The sequence below is a fragment of the Pagrus major genome, chromosome 13, assembly GCF_040436345.1.
Source record: "Pagrus major chromosome 13, Pma_NU_1.0".
NCBI lineage: Eukaryota > Metazoa > Chordata > Actinopteri > Spariformes > Sparidae > Pagrus > Pagrus major.
This window is the reverse complement of record NC_133227.1, coordinates 3,903,613-3,926,005: the sequence shown is the minus strand read 5'-3', so window position 1 is coordinate 3,926,005 and position 22,393 is coordinate 3,903,613. Positions and strand designations below refer to the sequence as shown.

The 22,393-nt window shown below is 40.0% G+C and overlaps 1 protein-coding gene across 2 annotated transcripts; it reads left to right on the top strand.

Moving 5' to 3' along the window:
* The first annotated feature begins 521 nt into the window (after positions 1 to 521).
* tbc1d8b (TBC1 domain family member 8B) lies at positions 522 to 20,970 on the top strand. 2 transcript variants are annotated; one of them, XM_073479088.1, is made up of 21 exons: positions 522 to 750; positions 4,355 to 4,465; positions 5,145 to 5,263; positions 5,521 to 5,746; positions 6,215 to 6,455; positions 7,964 to 8,171; positions 8,306 to 8,473; positions 9,457 to 9,618; positions 9,850 to 10,000; positions 10,185 to 10,399; positions 11,920 to 12,037; positions 12,144 to 12,429; positions 12,520 to 12,649; positions 12,722 to 12,820; positions 12,904 to 12,972; positions 13,066 to 13,306; positions 13,391 to 13,456; positions 16,680 to 16,772; positions 16,946 to 16,993; positions 17,081 to 17,178; positions 17,301 to 17,840. In XM_073479088.1, the coding sequence occupies exons 1-21, from the start codon at positions 624 to 626 to the stop codon at positions 17,742 to 17,744; spliced, it is 3,420 nt and encodes a 1,139-aa protein (XP_073335189.1). In that variant the 5' UTR covers positions 522 to 623; the 3' UTR covers positions 17,745 to 17,840. The 2 variants fall into 2 exon arrangements, with proteins under 2 accessions (XP_073335189.1, XP_073335188.1); XM_073479087.1 differs by lacking the exon at positions 16,680 to 16,772 and having other exon boundaries at positions 17,301 to 20,970.
* The last annotated feature ends 1,423 nt before the right edge of the window (positions 20,971 to 22,393 follow it).

Here is a 22,393-nt window from a genome sequence, read left to right as displayed (position 1 = left end):
GAAAATAAGGTCCCCAGAACATCATTTGAAGCTAGAAAGGTGGCAGGGTCCGCCACGTATAAACAAAGTAAAACAGTATGAAATTGTCCTTTAAGGTAAGTTTGTTTATTCAGTAATGAAAACAAACAGTTTTTATTTAGTTTGTTTAGGCATAAAATCAATGAAGATCTTTGTCTTCTGATTAAAATTTCTTCCCCAAAACTACATAGTGCACCTTTAACTTGATCACAAAACATATTTGCATTCATGTCTACTGAAGTATTTAAAAATGATTTGAGCTTGGATTAAAAAAAACAAACAAAAAAACAAACAAAACTATGTTGCTGATGAATTAAATATGAGAAATTAATAAATAAACCAATTATTCAGTAGTATTTTTCCCTTTTTTCATTACTTCATTCATGAAACAGCTGATCACACAGAATGAATCTCCTGGGCCCGCCTTCTTGTCACAAAAACTACAGTCCCAGAATGCCTTGCAGCTTTGGTAGCATTTCTTGTCGACGTGGGAAGGGAGGGATCCGGACACAAACAAATGTCCACGGGTTTGATGTCGGGGCTACGTTACAGAAAACTGTGACATGTCAGGTGGCTTTGGTAGATATCTCCATGACATTTGAAACATGTGGCTCAAGCCGGAAGAGATTCTGCTGAAAAACGCGTTTAAATTATGGGTCACCGAGAAGGATAATGAGTATTTCGTACTGCAAAGGAGACGAGGGTACGGAGAAGGTGGAGGCGGGCTGACAGGTAACGTTAGCGGCTATGTTATCACCTCCTCCCCGCATGTGGAGGACGACTGCTGCGGCTTCACCAAACCACATTGAAAATAACAAGTTTGTATCGGGTTTAACTCGCTTTGCGTTTGCGTAGCTAACGTGCCGTCTTGTCTGTCTGTCTTGTCTGCCATGTATAGGGCGGGTGCTGCTCTGTAGCCTGCTCGTCCACAGTAAAATACCCTCATAGCAACAGGTTTAAGCCAAGTGTCAACATCAATGAGCCGGTTAGGAGGCGAGCAGCTGGTTTCTCTCACGTCAGTCTGCAAGAGTGTACGTGTCAGACAGTGTATTGACTTATTTGTTCCAGTAAAGAGTTGAAAAGGAGGCTACATGGGGGAGAAGTGTGTCCACTTCACGGTGCATTCAATGTCCCTGCTGATGTCCCTGCCCTGTGCCTGTGGTTGGGGTTACATGTACATGATGTGTGCATGTGCTTTACAACTTTGAGCCACAGTTGTGTCAGATTTGGACTCAAGTCACATCACCAGCTTATAAAAGCAGACTTAAATTCATGCATTTTAAGAGGATTGCCCGCCCAAGGACAGTTCTGTCAGTTTGTGAATATTTGCACCACTTTCTCCCCTAGGCTGGAAATATAACAGAAAAACCTTGAATTTATAATGTCACTGCAATGTCAGGGACTGCCGCTCCCTGGACAGTCACCCTGTCAGCCACTGTGGTGACATTGATGCTCAGCTGAGTTGTCACACTGTAATTTAGGCTATATTAAGCTTAGTTGCATTGAGATGTAACATTTTTAGTGCTGAGAGAAAACCCTGAGAGTTGTTTTTACAGGCTGAGGATGCAGCTAATGGTTTACTTTATCGATTACTGATTGAACTGTAAACTATTAACAACAGTCCAGAACTCAAAGTTATTGAATTTACAATTAGATAAAGTGGAAAAGAGCTGCAAATCCTCACATTTGAGAAACGAAAAGACGTTAATGTTGTCCCATTATTAAATTACTGAAGTGGTTGTTGATTCATTTCCTGTCAATCAACTAATCATTGTAGCTTTTGTAGAGTTGGGATAACAGCATTTTATATCTTCATTTTTAGAGCCAGACAGATAGATCGGTTGGCCAGTATTATCAGCTTATATTACCCTATTACACATACTGTATATTGATATCACTGTATATAGTGTCCGATATGTGCCGATATGAAATCTTTATTTTATTTAGAGATAATGATGCAAAAATAGATGGTTTGGGATATTTAGATTATTAAATTGTCAGTGAAGTGTAGTATTTCAGCGCCCTGATCGTTTTAGACGATGAAGTATATTGTTGATGGTGTAATATGCAAGAATTTTAGTTAAAGACATGAAAAATCGAAAATGTCTAAAATGATCAAAAGAATGTGTAGAAATAACTGTTTTGATGTGACGATGTCTATGTTCTGTGTTGCACGGTTATCTACTGAAGTTAGCATGCTAACCAGCTAGCCCCAACTGTCCCAGTCCAACATTTCTGTGCTTGTGGCGTAAACAGCATTACTACTCTGGTACTCCAAGCTCCCAGTCTGGACCACTAAATGCACGGCTAACTGGGCTAACTGGTTAACGGCACCTACATATTGCACATTTAAACTTGTCCTGCCTCTGTTACTTATCTGTGTCAAAAGACAGATTTGGGGGATCATTGCAGGAAATGTGTGTATATCAGCCGATATATAAATATTGGAATTTTTACTCCCTAAAACCGATATTGGCATCGCCCCCAAAAATCAAGTATCAGCCGTTTTCATTTCATTTAAGACATCGAGTACACTCCCAGGTCTGCAGACCCAACAGTCCGCTAGTGAGTTTCTGATTTAGACACAACCTGTTGTGTAAACCTAACTGAGTGACACTCTGTGCTAACATGGATCTTTGAAACGGTATAAAAGAAGTGCTCCTAATACCACCAATGATTGTAACCCACAGTTTCTAACCACCTGCCAGCCACAGTGTGACAGCCGTAAGGTAATTAATAGATAATTAATGATAATGAATGGTGTTCTGGCTGAAGACAAAAGCGCTGATATCCTGTCCGGGTGGTTTAATGACAGTGGAGGTTAAATACTACCTGATTGTACACAGCATGCTGCACTTGAAGCCCGCTCCAGCACAAGAGCCTTTGTCTAGTGTCTTTTGTGCGTTTAAGTCTGTCCTCGACTGTGTGATATTGTTCTTCACTGATGAGAACATAAATGATGTGAACTGTGTTTGATCCTTTCAGTCCTTTTACTACTTAGAGCTCCACCAGGAGAACATGTGGAGAGCTGATTCATGTTCAGAGGGCAGGCTGTATAATGCTGATGCAGTGCATGAGTGTGGTTTCACTGCAACCTTGTTAATTATTCATGGAGGGCATGTCAGAGAGAAGTCGTAAAGGTAACAGATTCTGCTAATTTTAGTTGTGCGGCTCGGACGTGAAGCAGAGTGATCTTTCATTTCTACACTGTCAGGACGAGTATAAATGGGGCAGCCCGCAATCCCAAGTATAAACAAGAGATTGATGGAAAGAAATTTAATACACTGACTATTAATAGACTGTAGCTGAATTAGCTTAAGTCTATATTATCTGACGCTGTCTAATGGTGGTTTAACAGTAAATACAGCAGTTAAACACAGACAAAGATTAATTTCATCCAAGATTTGTTCTATTTAAAGTTTAGCAAAACTAAAATGAGTAAATGCAAATTTAGAATTAAGCAGAGCTGTGTCGCACAATGTAAAAACTAATCTCCATTAAGTAAATCTGGGGTCAGTGATGTAAAAAGAAATTAAAAATAAAAAATCTATTTGTGTGCTGTCTGGCCCTAGTAAGTATAAAAGGGGGAGAAACTGTTAAAGGGCAACTCCACTAATTTTACACATTAAAGTGTGTATAAAGGTCACGGGGAGTACCGCTGCATATGTGAAAAGACCACAAAAACATATGTGAAAAGTATAAAACCTTTTGTGGCTCCAAAAGAAGCTGCGTCTGATAAATTGCCTCCAGCGATGACACTCAATGGCTAAGTTGCATTGTGGGTAATGTAGGCGCCATGTCTAGAAAAGGAAGAATCAAATACGATATCTCTGGCTCTGCTGTATCAGTCTTGATCATTTGTTTTGAAACTGTTCATAATGAGTCCCAACAGTGTTATAGGAGTGCAATGCAAGACCAGTTGCTCCAACGTTACCCACAATGCAACTTAGCCACTAAGTGACATCACTGGAGGTAATTTATCAGATGACCTACAGCTTCCTCTGCAGCAACAAAAGGCTTTATACTACTTTTTCTTCACGTATATAGTTGTACTCCCCAAGACCTGTAAACACACTTTAATGTGTAACATTGGTGGAGTTACCCTTTAACTTTCAGCTGCTCTGTATTCCTTAACAAAAATGTATATTGTCTGTTAGCTAGCTAAAAAGTTAGTTAGCACAGAAGCTCCTTTAAAGAGAAATTATTGATATTTGTTCTTTGATTCTTCAATATTTTTTAGAAATCTATTTGTTTTACAGATTTTCACAGGCCTCATATGGCTGACGGTCTCATGTAACAGTTTTGGTTTAAAATATCTATGTGCTGTATGTTACAGGCCTCCTGGTGGGAACTCTGGACACTGTGTTGGACTCAACATCCAAAGTTGCTCCCTTCCGCATCCTACACCACACACCAGACTCACAAGTGTATTGGTCGATAGCATGTGGTATGTCACTGAGTTTTCATCTCATTCTGACAAACATTGAATCAAATTATTACGTAGATACAGTTTATTGCATTTGAGGTAGCATGTTGTAATTGCATAAAACTGTATGTGTTAATGTGCTGAAGTCATTCAATCTGAACAGTGAAGCCAATATTCCCAAAATCCGAAAAGAGAAACGTTTTTTCCTGCCTTTCTTTAATACAGAAGAGTCAATAACCTCCATCCTCGTGATTAGTTTAATTATTCTCAAGATGACAAAGTTAATTTTTTGTTATCTCTATATAATAAAGTTAATTTTCTCATGATAGCAGGTTAATTTATCTCGTTATCTCAAAACAGAAGGCAGATTTCTCAGGACAATGTGATAACTGACCACGAGAAAACAATTTCATACCCATGACATTTACACTCTTCTCTGTGGGGTGGGTTTGAGAGTTTGGAGTGAACGATATGAACTTCTGTAAACTTTCCAAGGACTTTTGCTGCGAGAGCCTTTTCCCTGATGATTTGATATATACTTACATTAGATAACAAAATAATTAACTTGTGGTCTTACTAATTGCAACCACGGCCTTTCTTCCGCATTTTTAGCTATGAGAAGTCTTTTTCTTGACAGATAAGAAAAGTAATTCAAACATGATATCTGACATGAGTTTTTTCACTGTTGATGTTGTATAAGGTGTCACCAAAGAGGAAATCGTTCAGCACTGGGATTGGCTGCAGCAGAACATCATGAGGACGCTCTCTGTTTTCGACTCCAGTGAAGACATCACCAGCTTTGTACAGGGCAAGATTAGAGTAAGAACTTATTAAAGTCCTCCTTTTTCTGGGGATCTCTCAGCAAGACTGTAATTGTAAGCTATAAAATATTGAATCAGAGTCAAGTGGGTTCATTACCAAGAGCAACACCTTTCAGATTACACCTGGTCATTTTTTCCATTGTTGATATAAAGATATTGATTTGAACATGATTTGAAGTTGTCATGACTTGAAGATGATGTATTGCTCTGTTATCATCCTCAGTCTTCAGTAACCCTCGATGTTTAATCTGTCAGGGTCTTATTGCTGAGGAAGGGAAGACGTCCCTGGTGCATGAGGAAGATCCCGAGAAGTTCCGAGAAGCACTTTTGAGGTTTGAGAAGTGGTTTGAGCTGCCTTCGGAGGAAAAACTGGTCACATATTACTCATGCAGCTACTGGAAAGGCAAAGTGCCCTGCCAGGGCTGGCTCTACCTCAGCACGAACTTCTTGTGCTTCTATTCATACCTGCTGGGATCTGAGGGTAAGCCATTTCTCTGCATTGAAAGTTGATTAGTGGTAACAAAGACTGTAACTCCTAACAGCCGCTGTAGTTAGCTTTTATGGCGTGAAAGGAACATTCTTTGAACACTTTTGCATAAGAAAGCAGCTCCAGCTAATGACAGCTTTCATAATTATAAAAAAATCCATTGTACTGTAGTGGACCGCATAGTGGAGGCAAACTTGACAAGCAGTGTGGATAATGGATAACACTGACATTTGAAGAATTTTCACAATGATGCTGTGAACATTTAATTTTCTGGGTATGAGCAATTCTTTATTTTAGTGTGTTGTTACGCAGTGCATTTCATATATTTGAATAGATAAGAATAGGCCAAAACGAAAACAGAATCACACAATAACAACAGTGATTCACTCATGATCCTTGTTGTTGCAGCTGTGAGCCTTAATCACTGAGTTTCATTTTCATATTATTGTGATGAATCTGCAGTAAAACTGGTAATCTCCTGGGACGAGGTCTGGAGGCTGGAGAAAACCTCCAACGTTCTCCTGACCGAGAGCATCCACGTCCTGGCTCACGGGGAGGATCACTACTTCTCCATGCTGCTGCACCTTAACGAGACATTTGTCATCATGGAACAGCTGGCCGACTACTCCATCAAGCGCCTTTTTGATAAAGAGGCCTTCCAGAGAGAGCCGGCACTTTCCGACCCCCTGCAAATCACCAAGAGGTACTGTCTGTCTTGCTTCACTGCACAGCTTTGCATGATCCTGTTAGCACTGGCTGCCAGCTTGAAGAACCAGAGTAAACACACAGTCTGACTGCAGACACATAGTGTTTGTGTTTGTTTTAACCTGCCTGGTGTGGCAGGTAGGTCACCCATGATGATACCAGTGCCAGGTATTTTAAAATCAATGTGCTGTGGTTGCTTACTTGGGCTATTTTGAAGAGATATTCAGTGGGGTCCAAAGGTCTGAGACCACTTGTCAGGATGCATTTATTTTACTTTTGTTTTGATTGTAATACCATTTAAATGATACTAACAGGAAAAATGTCAATGAATTCAGAATATCTTAGTAGTTGGTATGTCCCCCTTTTGTTTTAATGACTGCATAAACTCCAGCTGGCATGGACACCACAAGTTTGTGCAAAAACCGATGACTCATGTTATGCCAGCATGATTGGACAGTGTTCCACAAAGCTACTTGTGAATGCTTGGCTTTCTCTGTCTTCAAGTTTCCCCATAAATCTTCACCTCCTTACATACACCCTTCTGTTACAGCCATAACTCTCAGACTTGGATTAATCAGTAAATAGGACTTTTTTCCCTGTCATCCACTGTGAAATTCTTGTATTTCTTAGCCCACCTCAAGCGTTTGGCCTTGTTTCGTCTCCTGAGAAGTGGTTTAGAAACTGCTCCTCGTCCTCTGAGCCAGCCTTGTTTTGACAGTACTTTGCTGATTAGAGTCTTGTGTTGTTTATTGAGCAAATTCTGTGTGTGATGAAGTTGCTTTTCTAACTCTCAGGGAACTAAGCTTGATCTATTGATCTTCTGATTGTGTGGTCACTTTGGGTCTGCCTGATCGTGCTTTGGATAAAACCGATCCAGTTTCTGTAAAGCGTTTTAGACTTACATCCACTGCTTCCAAAATCATTTAGTCTAAACGTGATTTGACACTGGGAAATCCCCTCTTTGCTTTCTGTTTTTTTTCCAGTCAATATCAAATATTTATAGATCTGATATTTGATCAAAGTGCATTGCTAAGGGTGTTCTTGCATTTTTATGTTATTATATTATTAAATTAGTGGCAAAAAATTGTCTTAAAATGATATTGAATGTCGCATATTTTTCTGAGACAGAATATCCAATATGTCCAATAAAAGCAGTTATTTCGACATGCCTAACAACAATTTAGAAACAGACCCAGAGTGAAATATCTACCTGTCTATTCTATATGATATACAGTATATGAAATAATATAATATAATATAATATAATATAATATAATATAATATAATATAATATTATATAATATAATATATATTTGTAATAATCTAAAGCAGTGTTGAAAATGCTGAAATAACTGAAATCAAATATTTCAGTGCCTAAACGAATGATATGGAAGGTGACAGTCAGAGTCTGTTGTGCATGTGAGATTGGAGGCTTCTTTAAGGATGTCCTTAGAGAACTTAAACGTGATGTTCTGCTCATGACTTTCTTCTTCACTTCCCCCGCAGAGGCCTAGAGGCTCATGCAAAGAGCGAGCAGTTCCGGACGTTTTTCAGGCTTCCCAAAGAGGAAAACCTGTTAGAAGTGCATGAGAGCTTCCTGTGGGTGCCCTTCAGCCACTACAACACCCTTGGCAAGATCTGCCTGTCTGAGAACTACCTGTGTTTTGCCAGCCAGGACGGAAGCCAATGCCATGTCATCATTCCAATGCGAGAGGTAGTGTGAAACAAAGGCCACATTAGTTTATTGTTAGAAACACTGCCAAAGAAAAGACTTTCTTAAAAAGCTTTCTGCATACTGATGAAGAGCAGTGGCAACAGTGACTGTCTGGTCTGCTAATGTTCCTCCAGGTTGTTAATGTTGAGAAACCAGACTCCAGCAGCAGGGCTTTGACGGTGTGCGTGCGTGGCAAGAGGGCTCTGCGTTTCTCTGAGGTGCGGGACTACCAGCGGCTTGCTAACACAATCCGGAGCAGGTGTGGGATCAGTGCCAGCCCTCAGCACTCTGCTTCATCAGAGGTAACGTTTTTTAACTCTTGTTTTGTGTCATTCAAAGTTTCCATAAAGATTGGTTCCGGTCCACATGTCCTGGAAGATTTTGATGTTCTGTACAAATGGGAGAAATTCCAGTAAAATATTATCTGTGTTTATTGAGCTTAGAAACAATTAACAGAAACCGCTGATGCTGTTCATCACCAGAGCACACAGCTGTAATTGATGACCTGGGAATGAGACTTAACAATCTTCTCCAGAATCTTTCTCCAGAATTTCTCACTCAGAATACTTACAGTCCATTTACTGTAAGCTAGTGAGCAGCCCTGAGGGTGTGTGTTCATGCTTGTGTTCAGGTCAGCCTCTGACTCATCTCAGCACTCACTAAAGAATCCGGTTTATATCCCTCCGTTATCTCCCCCTCTCATCTCTGTACGTTAATGAAGTAAACTGCATTTCTCCTCCAGTCAGCAGTCAACAGGGAGGAAAAAGGGGCGATTACATGACTTTACAGCCGGCAGTGGAGTTCACCGCCTCCACGGCTTGCTGTTGCAGATAGGTTGAGAAGCGAGAGTGAAAATAAATCTACTGTTAAATCCCAAAAGTTAAACTTTCAGCTCTCCTCCTGGCAGTGTTTTGTTGATATGTGCTACCCATAGAGATGTGTCACTTACCACTCGATCTTACCATCTCGATAGATATGTCAGGGTTAGAGGGAGTGGTAGCGTCATCTATTCACAATATATTAGCATTTTTAAACCAGGCAACATTAGTCAACAGAGTATAGTTAAACAGCTCTGGAGTTTTGTATGTAAACGTGTCAAGTGTACATTTTGCGTTATGAGATATGTGTTAATATGTTAATATGTTTGCCTTTTAAAGATTTTCCTGGTATTTAATGAATAATGGAAACCCTGGTGCTATCATACTCTGTACCTTTAAGTTTGCTGTTTATTCTGCAGTTTGAAGTGCTTTCTGACATTGACAAATGATATGTCTTTATCACTAAGGCAATCAGAGGCGAGTGCCAGTCACTCATCAACCACTTCGAGGACAACCCAGAGGACGTAACACTGATGGTGGGACAGAAAGACAGCAGCAAGGCTGTGAGCACCGAGGCTCTCATGACTGTTTTCCACCCCCAGGATGTTGAAAACCTTGACCCCAAAATGGTAAATTTTGTTCAGATGAAACCAGCACCACGTTAACTTAGAAATTCTGAGTGACTGACATTGATGCAATAAACCTGCAGGATGGGGGTGTGCTTGTGGGTGTTTAATCAATTCAGGGGTGGACATGAAACAAAATGGAGCATGCATCTGTTTAGAAATACAACCAGTTTTGACAGCATAGTAGAGCATGAACAATAACACTGTGATGTGTGCTATCCGTGTGTTTGACAGCTTAAAGAAAAGATGAAGGAACAGTCGTGGAACATCCATTTCTCGGAGTACGGACGTGGCACGAGTATGTTCTTCACCAGGAAGACACGAGACTTGATTGTTCGCGGTGTTCCTGAGGCCTTGAGAGGAGAGCTGTGGATGCTGTTTTCAGGTATTTATACAGCAGAAACAGTCTGCTATGTACAGTAATTGATCTGCAGTGTCTTCACCTTGTTGACAAAGCCTTGCATCATTGAAAGTGCTAAGTACTCAATATAAATAATTAAGTAAAACATGGCTGGTGTGGGATCTGTGCAGCATCTGTTTCTGGACTGACTGTGGTTCTGCCTCTGTAGGAGCTGTGAACGACATGGCCACTCACCCCGGCTATTACACCGAGCTAGTGGAACAGTCTCTGGGCACGAGCACTTTGGCTACAGATGAAATTGAGAGAGACTTGCACCGCTCTCTGCCAGAGCACCCTGCCTTTCAGAGCGACACAGGAATCTCAGCTCTACGCAGAGTCCTCACTGCCTATGCATACAGGAACCCCAAAATTGGATACTGCCAGGTACTTTGATTTCTTCAGAATTGTTTAAACAGGCAAAAAAAGTCTACTCTTAAAGGCAGAGGCTTTCACTAAATTAGCCAGTTACTGTATGTAGCCAGACGTGGTGGAAAGTAACTATGTGCATTTAATCAAGTACTGTACATAAATACAAATTTGAGGTACTTGTACTTTATTAGTGTTTTCTTTTCATGCCATGTCCTTCTTCTGCTTGACTACATTTTAGGGGGAAATATTGCACTTTTTACTCCACATTTATCTGACACCTTTAGTTTCAAGTAACTTTTCAAATTAAGATGTTTACCTGCAAGACACATGAACAATTTATTTTAAAAAAGTAGGTTTTATTATCAGCTTCCATAACTACCAAACAGTATTTAAGTACAGGTGAGACTATTAGCTGATTATTCAATTAGTCGATTGGCAGTAAGTAAATCGGCAACTTATTTATTTTTATATTCATTCAAGTAATCTTTTTAATGTAAGACATTTTATGGTTCCAGCCCCTCAAATGTGATTATCTGCTGCTTTTCCTTCTACGTGTTAAGATCATTTTAATGTATTTTGAACAATTTTGAGATTTGGACTATTGTATGGACAGAAGACACATTGTGAAGGTGTCAATTTGGACTGAATTTTTTGACTGTTAGTTTTTACGATCCAGACTATCAGTCAGTTAATGGTGGAGAACGTCATCAGATTGATCCATAACGAAAATAATCCTTAGTTACATTTCTATACAAAATAGTATTTCAACAACTTCAATGGTAAAATCATGATTTAAGATTAATGGATGAGTTAATAATAATAATAATATTGCAGACAGAAAGCAGGGGAGAGAAGCATAGACAAATCTACGGAGATAAACGACACCAAAACAAGGCAGAGACGCTCAGCAGAGTTTTTTTTTTTTAAACTTTCAGTACAAACTGTCAGTTTGGCACAGAGCCTTATTAGATTTACTCGCCAAACAGAAATTAGGCAGACATTTGGAGCTTGGCGGACTCTGTTTCTACTATATTTACAGTAGTTGTAGAAACTGTGTACTCGAGAAAAATGAGACACGTGATGTGTCTGTGACTTAAAAGCTGACAGCAAATTCTCTGGCGTAATGTGCATGAACTCAGCAGTAACAAGACACAACACTCTCTCTACTCTCTCCAGCAGTTAACACCACTATGTCAATGTCCAGTCTCATGATCTTTCTTCGTCTCTTCATTTCTAGCAGTAATCAATGACAGATTATCCTTTTTTTGCTGTTTTAGATCAGGTGACACATGGTACAGACTTTAACTTTTAACCCTTATGGTTTTATACCCCTTCACTGTGATTGTTCATTTCAATACACTGAATGGTGCAGCAGCTCTGAAAAGGAGAGCTGATTTTTAAAGAAGGCCAAGTAAAAAGGCTCTGGAGCTCAAAAAAAGGCCACAAGTGATCTAAAACCATTGAAGACATTTTTAAAAAGGCACTGATGCTCTGAAAAATGCTGAGACGTTGACTGTCCTTTTTTTCCTTTTCAGGCCATGAACATTCTCACCTCCGTCCTCCTGCTCTATGCAAAAGAAGAGGAGGCTTTCTGGCTCTTAGTAGCCGTCTGTGAGAGGATGCTGCCAGATTACTTTAACCGCCGAATTATTGGTAAGAGGGGTTGCAAAGGATGCCATTCTCAGCCTCTTTCTGCTTGTCATCAAATTTGAAATATTTCACGAATTTGCACTCTGAAATGTTGCCAATCTTTCTTCAGGTGCTTTGGTCGACCAGGCGGTGTTCGAGGATCTGATTCGAGAAAACCTTCCCCAGCTGGTGGAGCACATGACAGACCTGAGTTTCTTCTCATCCGTGTCTTTGTCCTGGTTTCTCACGCTCTTCATCAGCGTCCTGCCCATAGAAAGCGCTGTGAACGTGGTGGACTGTTTCTTCTACGATGGCATAAAAGCCATCCTGCAGCTCGGCCTGGCGGTGCTGGACTACAACATGGAGGCTCTGATCAGCTGCCATGATGACGCCGAGGCCGTCACCATCCTCAACAAGTCTGTGTGAATACAAACTAAGCAGAGCTGATGTATTTTAGACCCTGATGTTGTGTAAATAATGATCTTTCTCTGATGGTGTTGTTTCAGATTCTTTGATAGTGTTACAAACAAAGACAGCCCGTTGCCTCCAACAGTGCAGCAAGCCTCAGTGGGAAATAACGATAAAGCATCCCACTTCAAGGTGGATATCAGCGAACTGATCCGAGAGGCCTACGAGGTACTGCAAGATTTTTCCAAGTTTTATTCAATGATTTTGGCATCGGGTTTATTTAACTGCTCTTTGTTTTAGAAATATGGAAATATCCGTTCAGAGGAAGTCGAGAGTTCACGGAAAAGAAACAAACTGTATGTGATCCAGACACTGGAAGATACAACCAAGCAAAATGTTGTAAGTGATCACTGAGTTTACAGTAGTTAATGTAATTGCATTGTTCCCGTGGTATTAAGGGTGAATTTTAAACCTACTTTCAGATCCGGGTGGTGTCCCAAGAAGTCAGATTCACTGCCGCACAGCTTGATGAGCTTTACAACTTGTTCAAAGTGAGTCACAGACATGAAAATGATAATAATAATAAGAATAACAAAAATTAAAAATAGAAATGTTATGTTTTGCCTTTTGTTTTCTATTTTCAGAGGCAGCACTTCCGCTGCTGCTACTGGACAATGAAGAGCCCCGCTCTTCTCCATCATGACCCCAGCCTGGCCTATTTGGATCAGTACCAGTTGGGTTTCCAGCAGTTTAGCGTGCTCTTCTCCCTGCTGGAGCCCTGGGCTTTCTGCTCCACCAAGAGCACCCTCTCTCTCTGGATCTTCCGCCTGATAGACGAGAACCAGGATGGCCTCGTCAACTTTAAAGAGTTCTGCAGCGCCCTCGGTGAGTTCACTAACTCTCTGCACCGCTCCACTAACGCAGCCTCAGCAGCCCCACTGCTATAACTTCAAATTGCTTCACCCGTAGATACTTTGCACAACGGATCTTTCACAAATAAGCTGAAATTCCTCTTCAAGCTGCACCTGCCACCAGGTGAGTGATCAACAAGTAATGCAGCTAACATTAGCAATATTCAGATTTTATTCATACAATAATATAAATATGTGACATAAGCCAACATTTTTTGGAATTAAAAAAATGTGGCTATTGATGAATTGCTGAAAAATAAACCTGTCAGTGCTCTTTGGTTGACAAACTATGTAACAGTGACACTGTTTCTAAATTCAGCAATGTTTTTATTCACTTTTTATATGTATTTTTCATTTACAAATAGACAAAAACAAACAATAAAACAATGTATAGACATGATTTCCACAATTGGAGGGAAAGGAAACCTCCAGAAACTAGTTGCAGATTCATATAATAGTTGACAAGTAGTCAATTAGTCATTGCATCTCTACTTTGGCATCACTGTGCTTCAATTTCTTGTTACCTACTGGCCAACATATGCATATATCATATAATATATGATTTAACCTTTTTATTTCCAAATAGTGTATAATAACCTGCACCAGTGGGTAAACTCACAGCACACACTCAGGTTGTGTATGTGAGAAACGATAGATTAAAACAAAGCAAAAAAAATTTTTTTTTAAATTAACATTTCTGTTGCGACAACCCTTTTGTGACATTTTTGTATTAGAGTATCTTTCATTCAAAACATATCTACAGTGATCATACTCCTGCAGGTTCAGAGTTCAGGTGCAGCAAATGCTTTCAGACTTGATCCTTTATGGTCTTCAGATTCTAACTCATGCCGTTACATGACAGCAATAAAACAGCAGCAGCAGCAGCAGACATCCAGAAGTGAAACACAAGGTCAGATAGACTTCATCAGTCTGAAGTCTACAGGGATTGAAAACATATGAGTTGTCATTTCAATAATCCAGTCCATAACTCAGCGTCTGTTGAGTGAGCACATTGCCCGGGGGAAGAAACTGTCCTTGATCGTGTGGCTCTTGTCTAGATGATGTGGCAGTGCGCGCTTGAAGGCAGGGGTAAGAATAGTCCATGTTTGGTGAAAGAACTTTGCCATGGCAACGATGGGTGTCAGGGGCTGTTAGGGCATTTAACAGTGGGCTAGTTTCTCTATAAACACGATCTATGATGAGGAAGAAGTGTTCAAATTATAACTGACAGCTCAGCAGCGCAAGAGGACTGAGTCACCACTTGTGATGTGCCAGGTCAGTGAACATCAGCAAGCAGCAAAGCTTGTTTTATGTCTCGATGAGAGTGCATATTGCTTCAGCACCAAGGACAGGTCTTGTACTGTACCGTCACAGACTGTCTAATTTGTGGGACATCAATTTTGTGATAGTGACTGTGATATTTATATGCACAGGCTGGTAGTTCATACTCAGTTTTTCAGTGCTGGATTTTGGGCTTTTTTCCCCCCCTCAAGTGAAGTCTGCAGACAGACTTTGGGAAAGTGTGCAGAGAGAGCTGACAAAGTAAACAGCATGGATCCTCAAGCATGTACTGATTTCACAGTGGGACAGCCCTGAGCGGGAGCCCACATCAAAGTCTGACGCTGGAACTGGGCCAAACACTCCACTGATCAAGGAAATGAAATCATGTGCTATTTGGAGCTGAGAGTCTGCAGGTTGTTCAGTCCAAACACACAGTGCAGCAGCTGTACTCACTCAGCAGCTTCAGTCAGAGTGGAGGAGCTACACTGTGACATCATCTGTGTTGTAATTGGTTGTAGGGACGCAACATAATGCCTTGTTGTACCTTTAACTTATAGCTTCATCTCTGCTAAAGGCTACAGCATTGTTTTATGATCATGCTGAGGGTTTTTCCTATTCTGAGAGTGTTACAGATTGTGCTGAAATGTATCGTGTGTAAGTTGAAATTTAGTGTCCATGTTTCACAGCTGATAGTTGGTTACATTGGTGATAATCGGACGTATCTTTAGCACAAGAGAAAGGTCAGAGATTCTCTCAGTAAATCTGCCCATTCGATTCTAAATAATATTTTGCCATTTAGGGTGAAATTTGAGTGAAAGCAAAGGTCACCACGATCAAAATGGTTCATTCTGTTGGATCATGAATATCAGCAACATATTTCATGACACAGACGCACTGAACGAGTAACCAAACCTCAGGCTGTGCTGCTTATAGCAAGAAGCTATCAGGCAAATATAATGACACTGTTGGCTTGTGAGGGTAATTGTTTAGTGCAGCAGTGAAAACTTACACGCATGCCTGCACACATACAGACACAGTCATTGGTGGGGGTTGGAGCATGGAAGTACAGTGTAGCACATCTCAAATAATAGTAGAGTGAGAAATTGAAATAATACAAGCAAGAAGATCTTATTTTATTTTCAAATCAATAATTAATTTTCTTTCAGACAGATGCTGACTTCATTCAGTTTGCTCTCTGATTGTGTCTTTATACTTACGTAATAATACCGTACATAACAATGAGTTACCAGCTTATGAGCCTTTCCTAATGTTTATTAGAAACCAATTTGAATATAATGCAGTCCAATACAACATCACTAACTACAGTATCATCTTCCGCATGAACTCAGACTTGAGTCTTTGACCAAGTTTAGACAAAAAACACAATAAAGATTTTTTTCAGCCAATACTGATAATCACCTGCCTCTCATGGCCGATACCAATTAACTGATAATTCACGTATTTTATTTTAAAAAGAAGTTCTAAATCTGTAGTTTATGCACAGCTGAGGGTAAGAAAGGCTAAGATGTGGTAAACAAAGATGGATGATTTAATATTTCATAGCTCTGACCGACCTAAATCTAACTGATGTCACTATTACAACAGAAACAAAGAACAGTTCTGACTCTTCAAATGTTTATTTTTCTGTTTATCAAGTAAAGTAGTACACCAAAACACTTGACATACTTCTTCCTCTTCTTCTTCTTCTTCTTCTTCCTTTTTCTTCTCCTCTGTGTTTATTGGCAGATTGTAAACCATCTTTAAAGGTGCATACCGCCACCTACTGTATCGGAGAGTGTAGATACTGCGCTTGTTAAGTCAATGAGAGCAGTTTGGCTTCATATTATTGCCTCTGTGTATCGGCTGTAATTTAATTATCAGATTAATGCATAATAATATACATTTCTCATTATTGTGCCAGTAATATATTAGCCCTTCCGTGCATCCTTATTCACACAGATACAATCTGTTGCAGGATTGTTAAGACCGAATTGCATTAGACTGAATCTAATGAACTGATCTCTCTTCCTCTTCTTCTGAGTGTACTCACAGTCGGTATCTTCCAGCTTTCACAGGTAGTCCTATGCACGCAAAGGAAGAAAGAATCCAGCACTTTATTCCAGTGACTGAAGACTCTTCTCACTTGAGTAGACTCACTGGTTAGCTGCTTCACTCTTTCTTTCCCTTTTTAAAACTTCACTTAACCCTTTTTTCAGTCTAAATTCTGTCACAATTGTGTCCTGATGCTTGTGCCTGATTTCCTTGAATGCATCTGATGGTTCTTGAAGCGTCTCTCTGTACAGTTTGTTCACATGCCACTTATATATTCCAGCATTTGATCTTCCTGCGGACGGTGTGATAAGAAAAAGCCCTGAAAGAGGTAAGATTTCACCCAAATTTATTACAAAAACACTTAAGTTATAATTAAAAACCTGTAAATGTCTGAGTTTGTGTGTGAACTTGACAGGTAGAGGAAAAGTGGACCTGCAGGCCTACCTGAAACAATGGCAAAATGAAATACTTAAGAAAGAGGAAACCATCAAGGACCTGCCTCGAATTAATCAGGTAATTCAAATTCATGTTGTGTCTTTTTACCAAAAAGACTATTTTATTCCTGAAGTGGCAAAAAAAAAGGATTTAACTTAAAATTGTCACAATAAAATGATTTTTGTTCTTTTTAATCTCAGACTCAGTTCATCCAGTTTTCCAAGACCCTGTACAACATATTTCATGGCGATCCAGAGGAGGAGTCTCTGTACCGAGCTGTGGCCCACGTGACAAGCCTTCTCCTGAGGATGGAGGAGGTGGGACGGAGGCTGCAGGAGCCAAGCAGCCCCCCTGAGTCAACAAAGCCTGCCAGCACCGCTGATACTCCTGCTGCGGAGGAGGATGAGTCTTCACCCAAAGAAGCTCCTACCACCCCAGAGAGCTCCACCACCTCCGGCTCCCACGACAGTCAGGACGCAGGACCCGACCTCTCGGAGACGGAGTGGTCGTTCTCGTTCGAGCAGGTTCTGGCTTCTCTGCTCAACGAGCCGGCCTTAGTCAGCTTCTTTGAACGGCCTGTCGATGTTCATGCTAAACTGGGACAAGCTAGGGTTGCCCAGCTGAAGCTAAAGGCGAATAAGTGAAAGGATACATAAGTGAATTGATACTTTGCTTCTGAAGTCACCGTGAATTTCCTTTCTCCACTCGGATAGGGCAGTGGTTTTTGTTGAGGCAGCCGGTAAGAGTGAAATGGAGGACACACATTCACTCTCTTTTCATTGACCAGCGGCTTCAGTGCGTTTTCATGTTAAGAAGCCTCGTTTCTGACGTAATGTAGGCTGTCGATCCTCAAATCTGATTATGCATTTTCAACCATCGTTGATTAAATTAATTCGCTCATTAAGCTTCGGATTTTAAGTTGTTTACTTTTTTTCCCCCTATATGCCATGGAGCACATACACTATAGTTTTGTATTGTATAAGGGACATGTAGTTCTGTCCGCTGTATTCAGAGACAGAAGAGTTTGTCCTTCCGTCTGTCTCTGATGACATGTTGAGATACAGCTCTGTAACAAATAACTTAGACAAGGTGACTTAGAGTCCTTCTGGATATCTTGATATATTTTCTCTGTCACTGCTGTAGTTAAAATGCTGACGTGTCCTGTGACTTTGGTGTGTTACTCTTACTGTAAACGTATTGTGAGTGAGAAACACTAGCTTTTCTGTTGTTACAGGCACGAATAAACGGGAGTAGAGTGAGTGAGGACAAGCTGCGCTGTTGTGCCTGAAAGCCATACATTGATTTCAGAGATGATCTTAAGGATCTCAAGGATGTCAGATATGTTTTATTGAGAGCATAAAAGAATAAATTATATCATGAATTTGCAATAATATACAAGAGAGGACTCTGTACTGCCACAGCGCACTCATCTGTCTCATTCCTCCAACAGCAGCACATGCCGTAAAATATTATAGCATGACTTCAAGTGTGAACCTCTGGTGTGTAAAGGTGTAATAGTGCTGCTGTAGGGAAATTTCCTGCGTCCGCTTCTCAAAATGTGCAATCTTCACAGTGCGATTGATCGGTTTAATGTACTGTTTGCTTACGTCCGTCTTACTGTATATGTAGGATGTTATACTCTAGTGTATAAGTGCAGCGTTTTGTACATAGAGGTCAGTCCAATAGTCGTTTGATTATTGTATTTATGGGGCTGTATGTAAGATATGAGCTAGTGGACTGTTGTGGACACAACTTAAACTCAGGGTGCAATTTGTGTAAATTAAAAGGGAGAAAAGGGATATTTTTTTCGACCTGGGACACATAAAATATATGACTGAGTTAAACATAGCTTACAAATGTCTGTAACATTAAATATAGAGCATGTGTAGCATAGTTACAGGGTTTGCCACATTATGCTAGTGAACTATTACTGCTCGCTACTGAAAGCCACATTTGACTAACAGTATTCCAGTTGTTTTCTTTTAATCTGCTTCTTTTTCTCGTTTTTGCTTCTATCTCAGTGAATCATTTGCACACTTGTTTGAGATTCACAAGTCGTAGATATGCCTGTATCTCTGCTAGATCTCAAAGGCTTAGGATTGCAAAAGGCCGTGACCGCTTCTGCTGCAGCTTGTCATCACCAGGGGCCAAATTGACAAATGAATAGAGCTTTATTTCTGCTTGTGTAGGGAAAACATATTTTAGAAGTGCAAGTGCAATTCTCTGTTTGCTATATTTTTATTACTCTGTAATTTGCTTGGAATGTTTTGTCGTTATTTTTTAAGTACTTACGTTTTCACTTAAGGTTTAAGGACCAATCTGAAATGTATGTCATGTGTAATTCTTGGGTTGGATTGTTGAAGTGATTGAAGGATTGAAGTATTTTGCACACAGCCATTACACATTGGAGCTGAAAAGACAAATCTGTCACTGTTTACATGATTAATGTAAAAAAAGAAGCAAAATACATTCACCTTTGATCTGTGGTCACTCCTTAAGTCCAAAGTTCCATCAGTACCTAAAGCCATAATGAAACAGTAGTTTCAACAGGAGAGCTCAGCCTGAGGCTTTAGGGGATGAGTATCTGATTATTTTGCAACAAAATCATTCAAAATGGAAACTCTTATTTCCATTATTTAAAAATTATGACCATGGTCTGACTATTTCACTACGACTGTTCCCCTGCAGTTTAATGCTGACTTCGTAACATCTACGAACTTCACGTATTAAAGGAGACATATTATGCTCATTTTCAGGTTCCTAATTTTATTTTGGGTTACTAGTAGAATAGGTTTACACGCTTAAAGGCTCAAAAAATGCATTTGTTTTCTCAAACTCTGCAGTGCTGCAGCATTGTATTGCCCCTCCGTCTGAAACGCTCTGTTTTAGCTCCTGTCTCTTTAAGGCCCCAGTACAGCCAGTGAGCCAGTACAGCTCACTGTGTCTCCGGTCAGCTGTCATGTTTTTAGCTTCCAGTTAGTTGTCTACTGTCATTATAGGCATAAATTATGCAAATGTGTGACATTGTGATGTCAAAAAGTCATAGAATTAAAGGCGGGACTACTGATGAGGTGTTTCAGGTACCTCCAGAGCAGCCTTTTCTGTGGGAGAGCACTCCAATTTGCACAGACTTCGGGCTTTTTAGCTTTGTTTTACATGAAGAACATATAACACACTGAAGGAAAGGAAAAAAATGAAAAGCATAATTGGTCTCCTTTAAGAAATGCAAGCTACAACCTCTTAGCAAAGAAGCTGTTGTAGTCTCTCTGCGAGGGTTCGTTTCATGTTGGTTTATTGCATGCTTAGTCTATTTCTGATTATTTGATAATATCTTAAAGATTAGAAATCATAAAAGACAGGTTTGCTTTCAACAATTCATTTATTGGTCTTCATGGAAGAAATGTAGAAGAGTGGTTAAGATAAATCAAACCTTTTGATGCTAAGTAATTTCCTTGCTGTATTTCTGCAGGCATTGCTTTTGGAAAATAGCACTTATAATGATTTCTTTGGCCCAAAATAGTTTGTGGTTTCCTCTTGGTGGGGGAATAAATCAAAGGAGATGACTTTGTAGGAACAGCCGATGGAAAGTCAGAAGGTTGGAAATCGTCATCCTTCTGGCACGATGTCAGTTCTGCCAATATGCATCAGAGTGTACAGTCGGCATGGATAATGCTCCAGCTCCTGCATTAGCATATGTTTAACCAAGTCCTTATATGTGCAAATGTAGTCTACAGCTTTTACACTCTGTAGCTTTTGCTTGAAAGCTTGTTTTGCAAAATGTGTGGAGCATATTTCTGTTTACCTGCTTGATTATCATTTATTTTTATTTCTATACAGAGGTATCAGAATAAAGAGTGATGATTCTATGAATGAGTGTCACCTGAAGCCCGTTCACTCTACACACACCAGCATGAGTTGAAAACACCAGCATTTATGGGTTATCTGTCAGTAAGTCATGTTTATATTTGTCTATATGCATCTGAACAGCCTGTCATTAAGGGATAGTTATGAAGGACGTATAATAAATATAGTCATGGCTAGAAAACCAAGCTTAACGTTGTAACATTTTTTGTATGAGAATCAAAGGGCTAAGTGAAAATTCCTTTAGAAAAACATAATTTTTAAGAAGTCAAAAATAAAGAAAAGAGGGTGGGTCCATGTACAATGAGACCTTGAAGCCATCTCATTGTCTCCATAGCTGAAGTGTGACATGTCACCTTTTTAAAAGGGAAATTTGTAAGATAAGGCAAGAACTTTAGTTTAACACATTAAATATATATATATTTTAAATTAACTAAGGTTATCAATAGAGTGTGCAGAAACAACCATGTTGAAGTTATTTCAAAGATGTTTAAGTACTGTGTTGCAGAAGTTTCTGAAGTTAGCATGCTAACCAGTTAGCCCCGGTCCGTCTTGTGTCCAGATACCACTTGCCAGGGTTTCCCCTAGGCCCTGGTCGTAACAGTACTGCAAAAGATGAAAGTCCGATAGCTTCCGTAGTTTCAGCTGGGAGATGTAAAACAGGTAAGTTCACTAACAAGTAAACAAAATAAACTCACTAAATATCAAGAAAGGAGATATTTTTACACCTGTTTTCCTCACTAAAAAGAAAAACACAACACAAACACCTGAGTTCAAGTTTCTCCCTTTTAACGAACTATGACATTGCCTTGTTAACTCATTATTAAAACACCCCAGTGCTTTAAACAAATCCTCAATTCACAGAGTAAGATGTGAAAATATTCCAGCTCCATACGCTGTTTTCACTCGCTGCTGATGCCCGACTCTCGCTCCTCTGTCGCCTCATGTCTCTCCTGTCCCCTTCTGGTGTGTCTACTTGTCCCCTGAGTCATAGTACTGATTGAGCCACTGTAAATCACCTCCATACTGTGTCCTAAGTTTTCAAACTGGCATTTGTTGGTCTCAGTGGCTGTGCTCACTGGGAGACCGGTTAAGTGAGCAGCCTGGAGGTTGCGGTGCCGGCAGCTCAACAGCTAACTGTGCTAATAGCAGATAGTCGCTTCAGCCAAAGATAGCTACAGCAAAGAGCTGCAAGTCCAGTTGCTGCCAGCTATGGTTTTGGAGCTACTTTGGAAATCATGCCATTTCTTACAAATTACACCTTTTAAGTGGATTTTTTAAGGCGTGTATTTACACATCCAGCAGTTATCAGTGTTATAAGTATTCGGTTTCATTTATGTTCACCTGGTATGTCATTCATTAAGCTCTATTTCTGCCCTCTATCAACTCCTGAGGGAAATATTTCACTCTTAAGCTGCTAAATGTTCCAACC

Excerpts from the sequence above, each read along its gene's own strand:
- tbc1d8b (XM_073479088.1), top strand. The coding sequence starts at position 624 with ATGTGGCTCAAGCCGGAAGAGATTCTGCTGAAAAACGCGTTTAAATTA. Across the intron at positions 9,619-9,849 it reads AAAACCTTGACCCCAAAATG|CTTAAAGAAAAGATGAAGGA; the intron begins GTAAATTTTGTT and ends TGTGTTTGACAG. Across the intron at positions 17,179-17,300 it reads ACCTGCCTCGAATTAATCAG|ACTCAGTTCATCCAGTTTTC; the intron begins GTAATTCAAATT and ends TTTTAATCTCAG.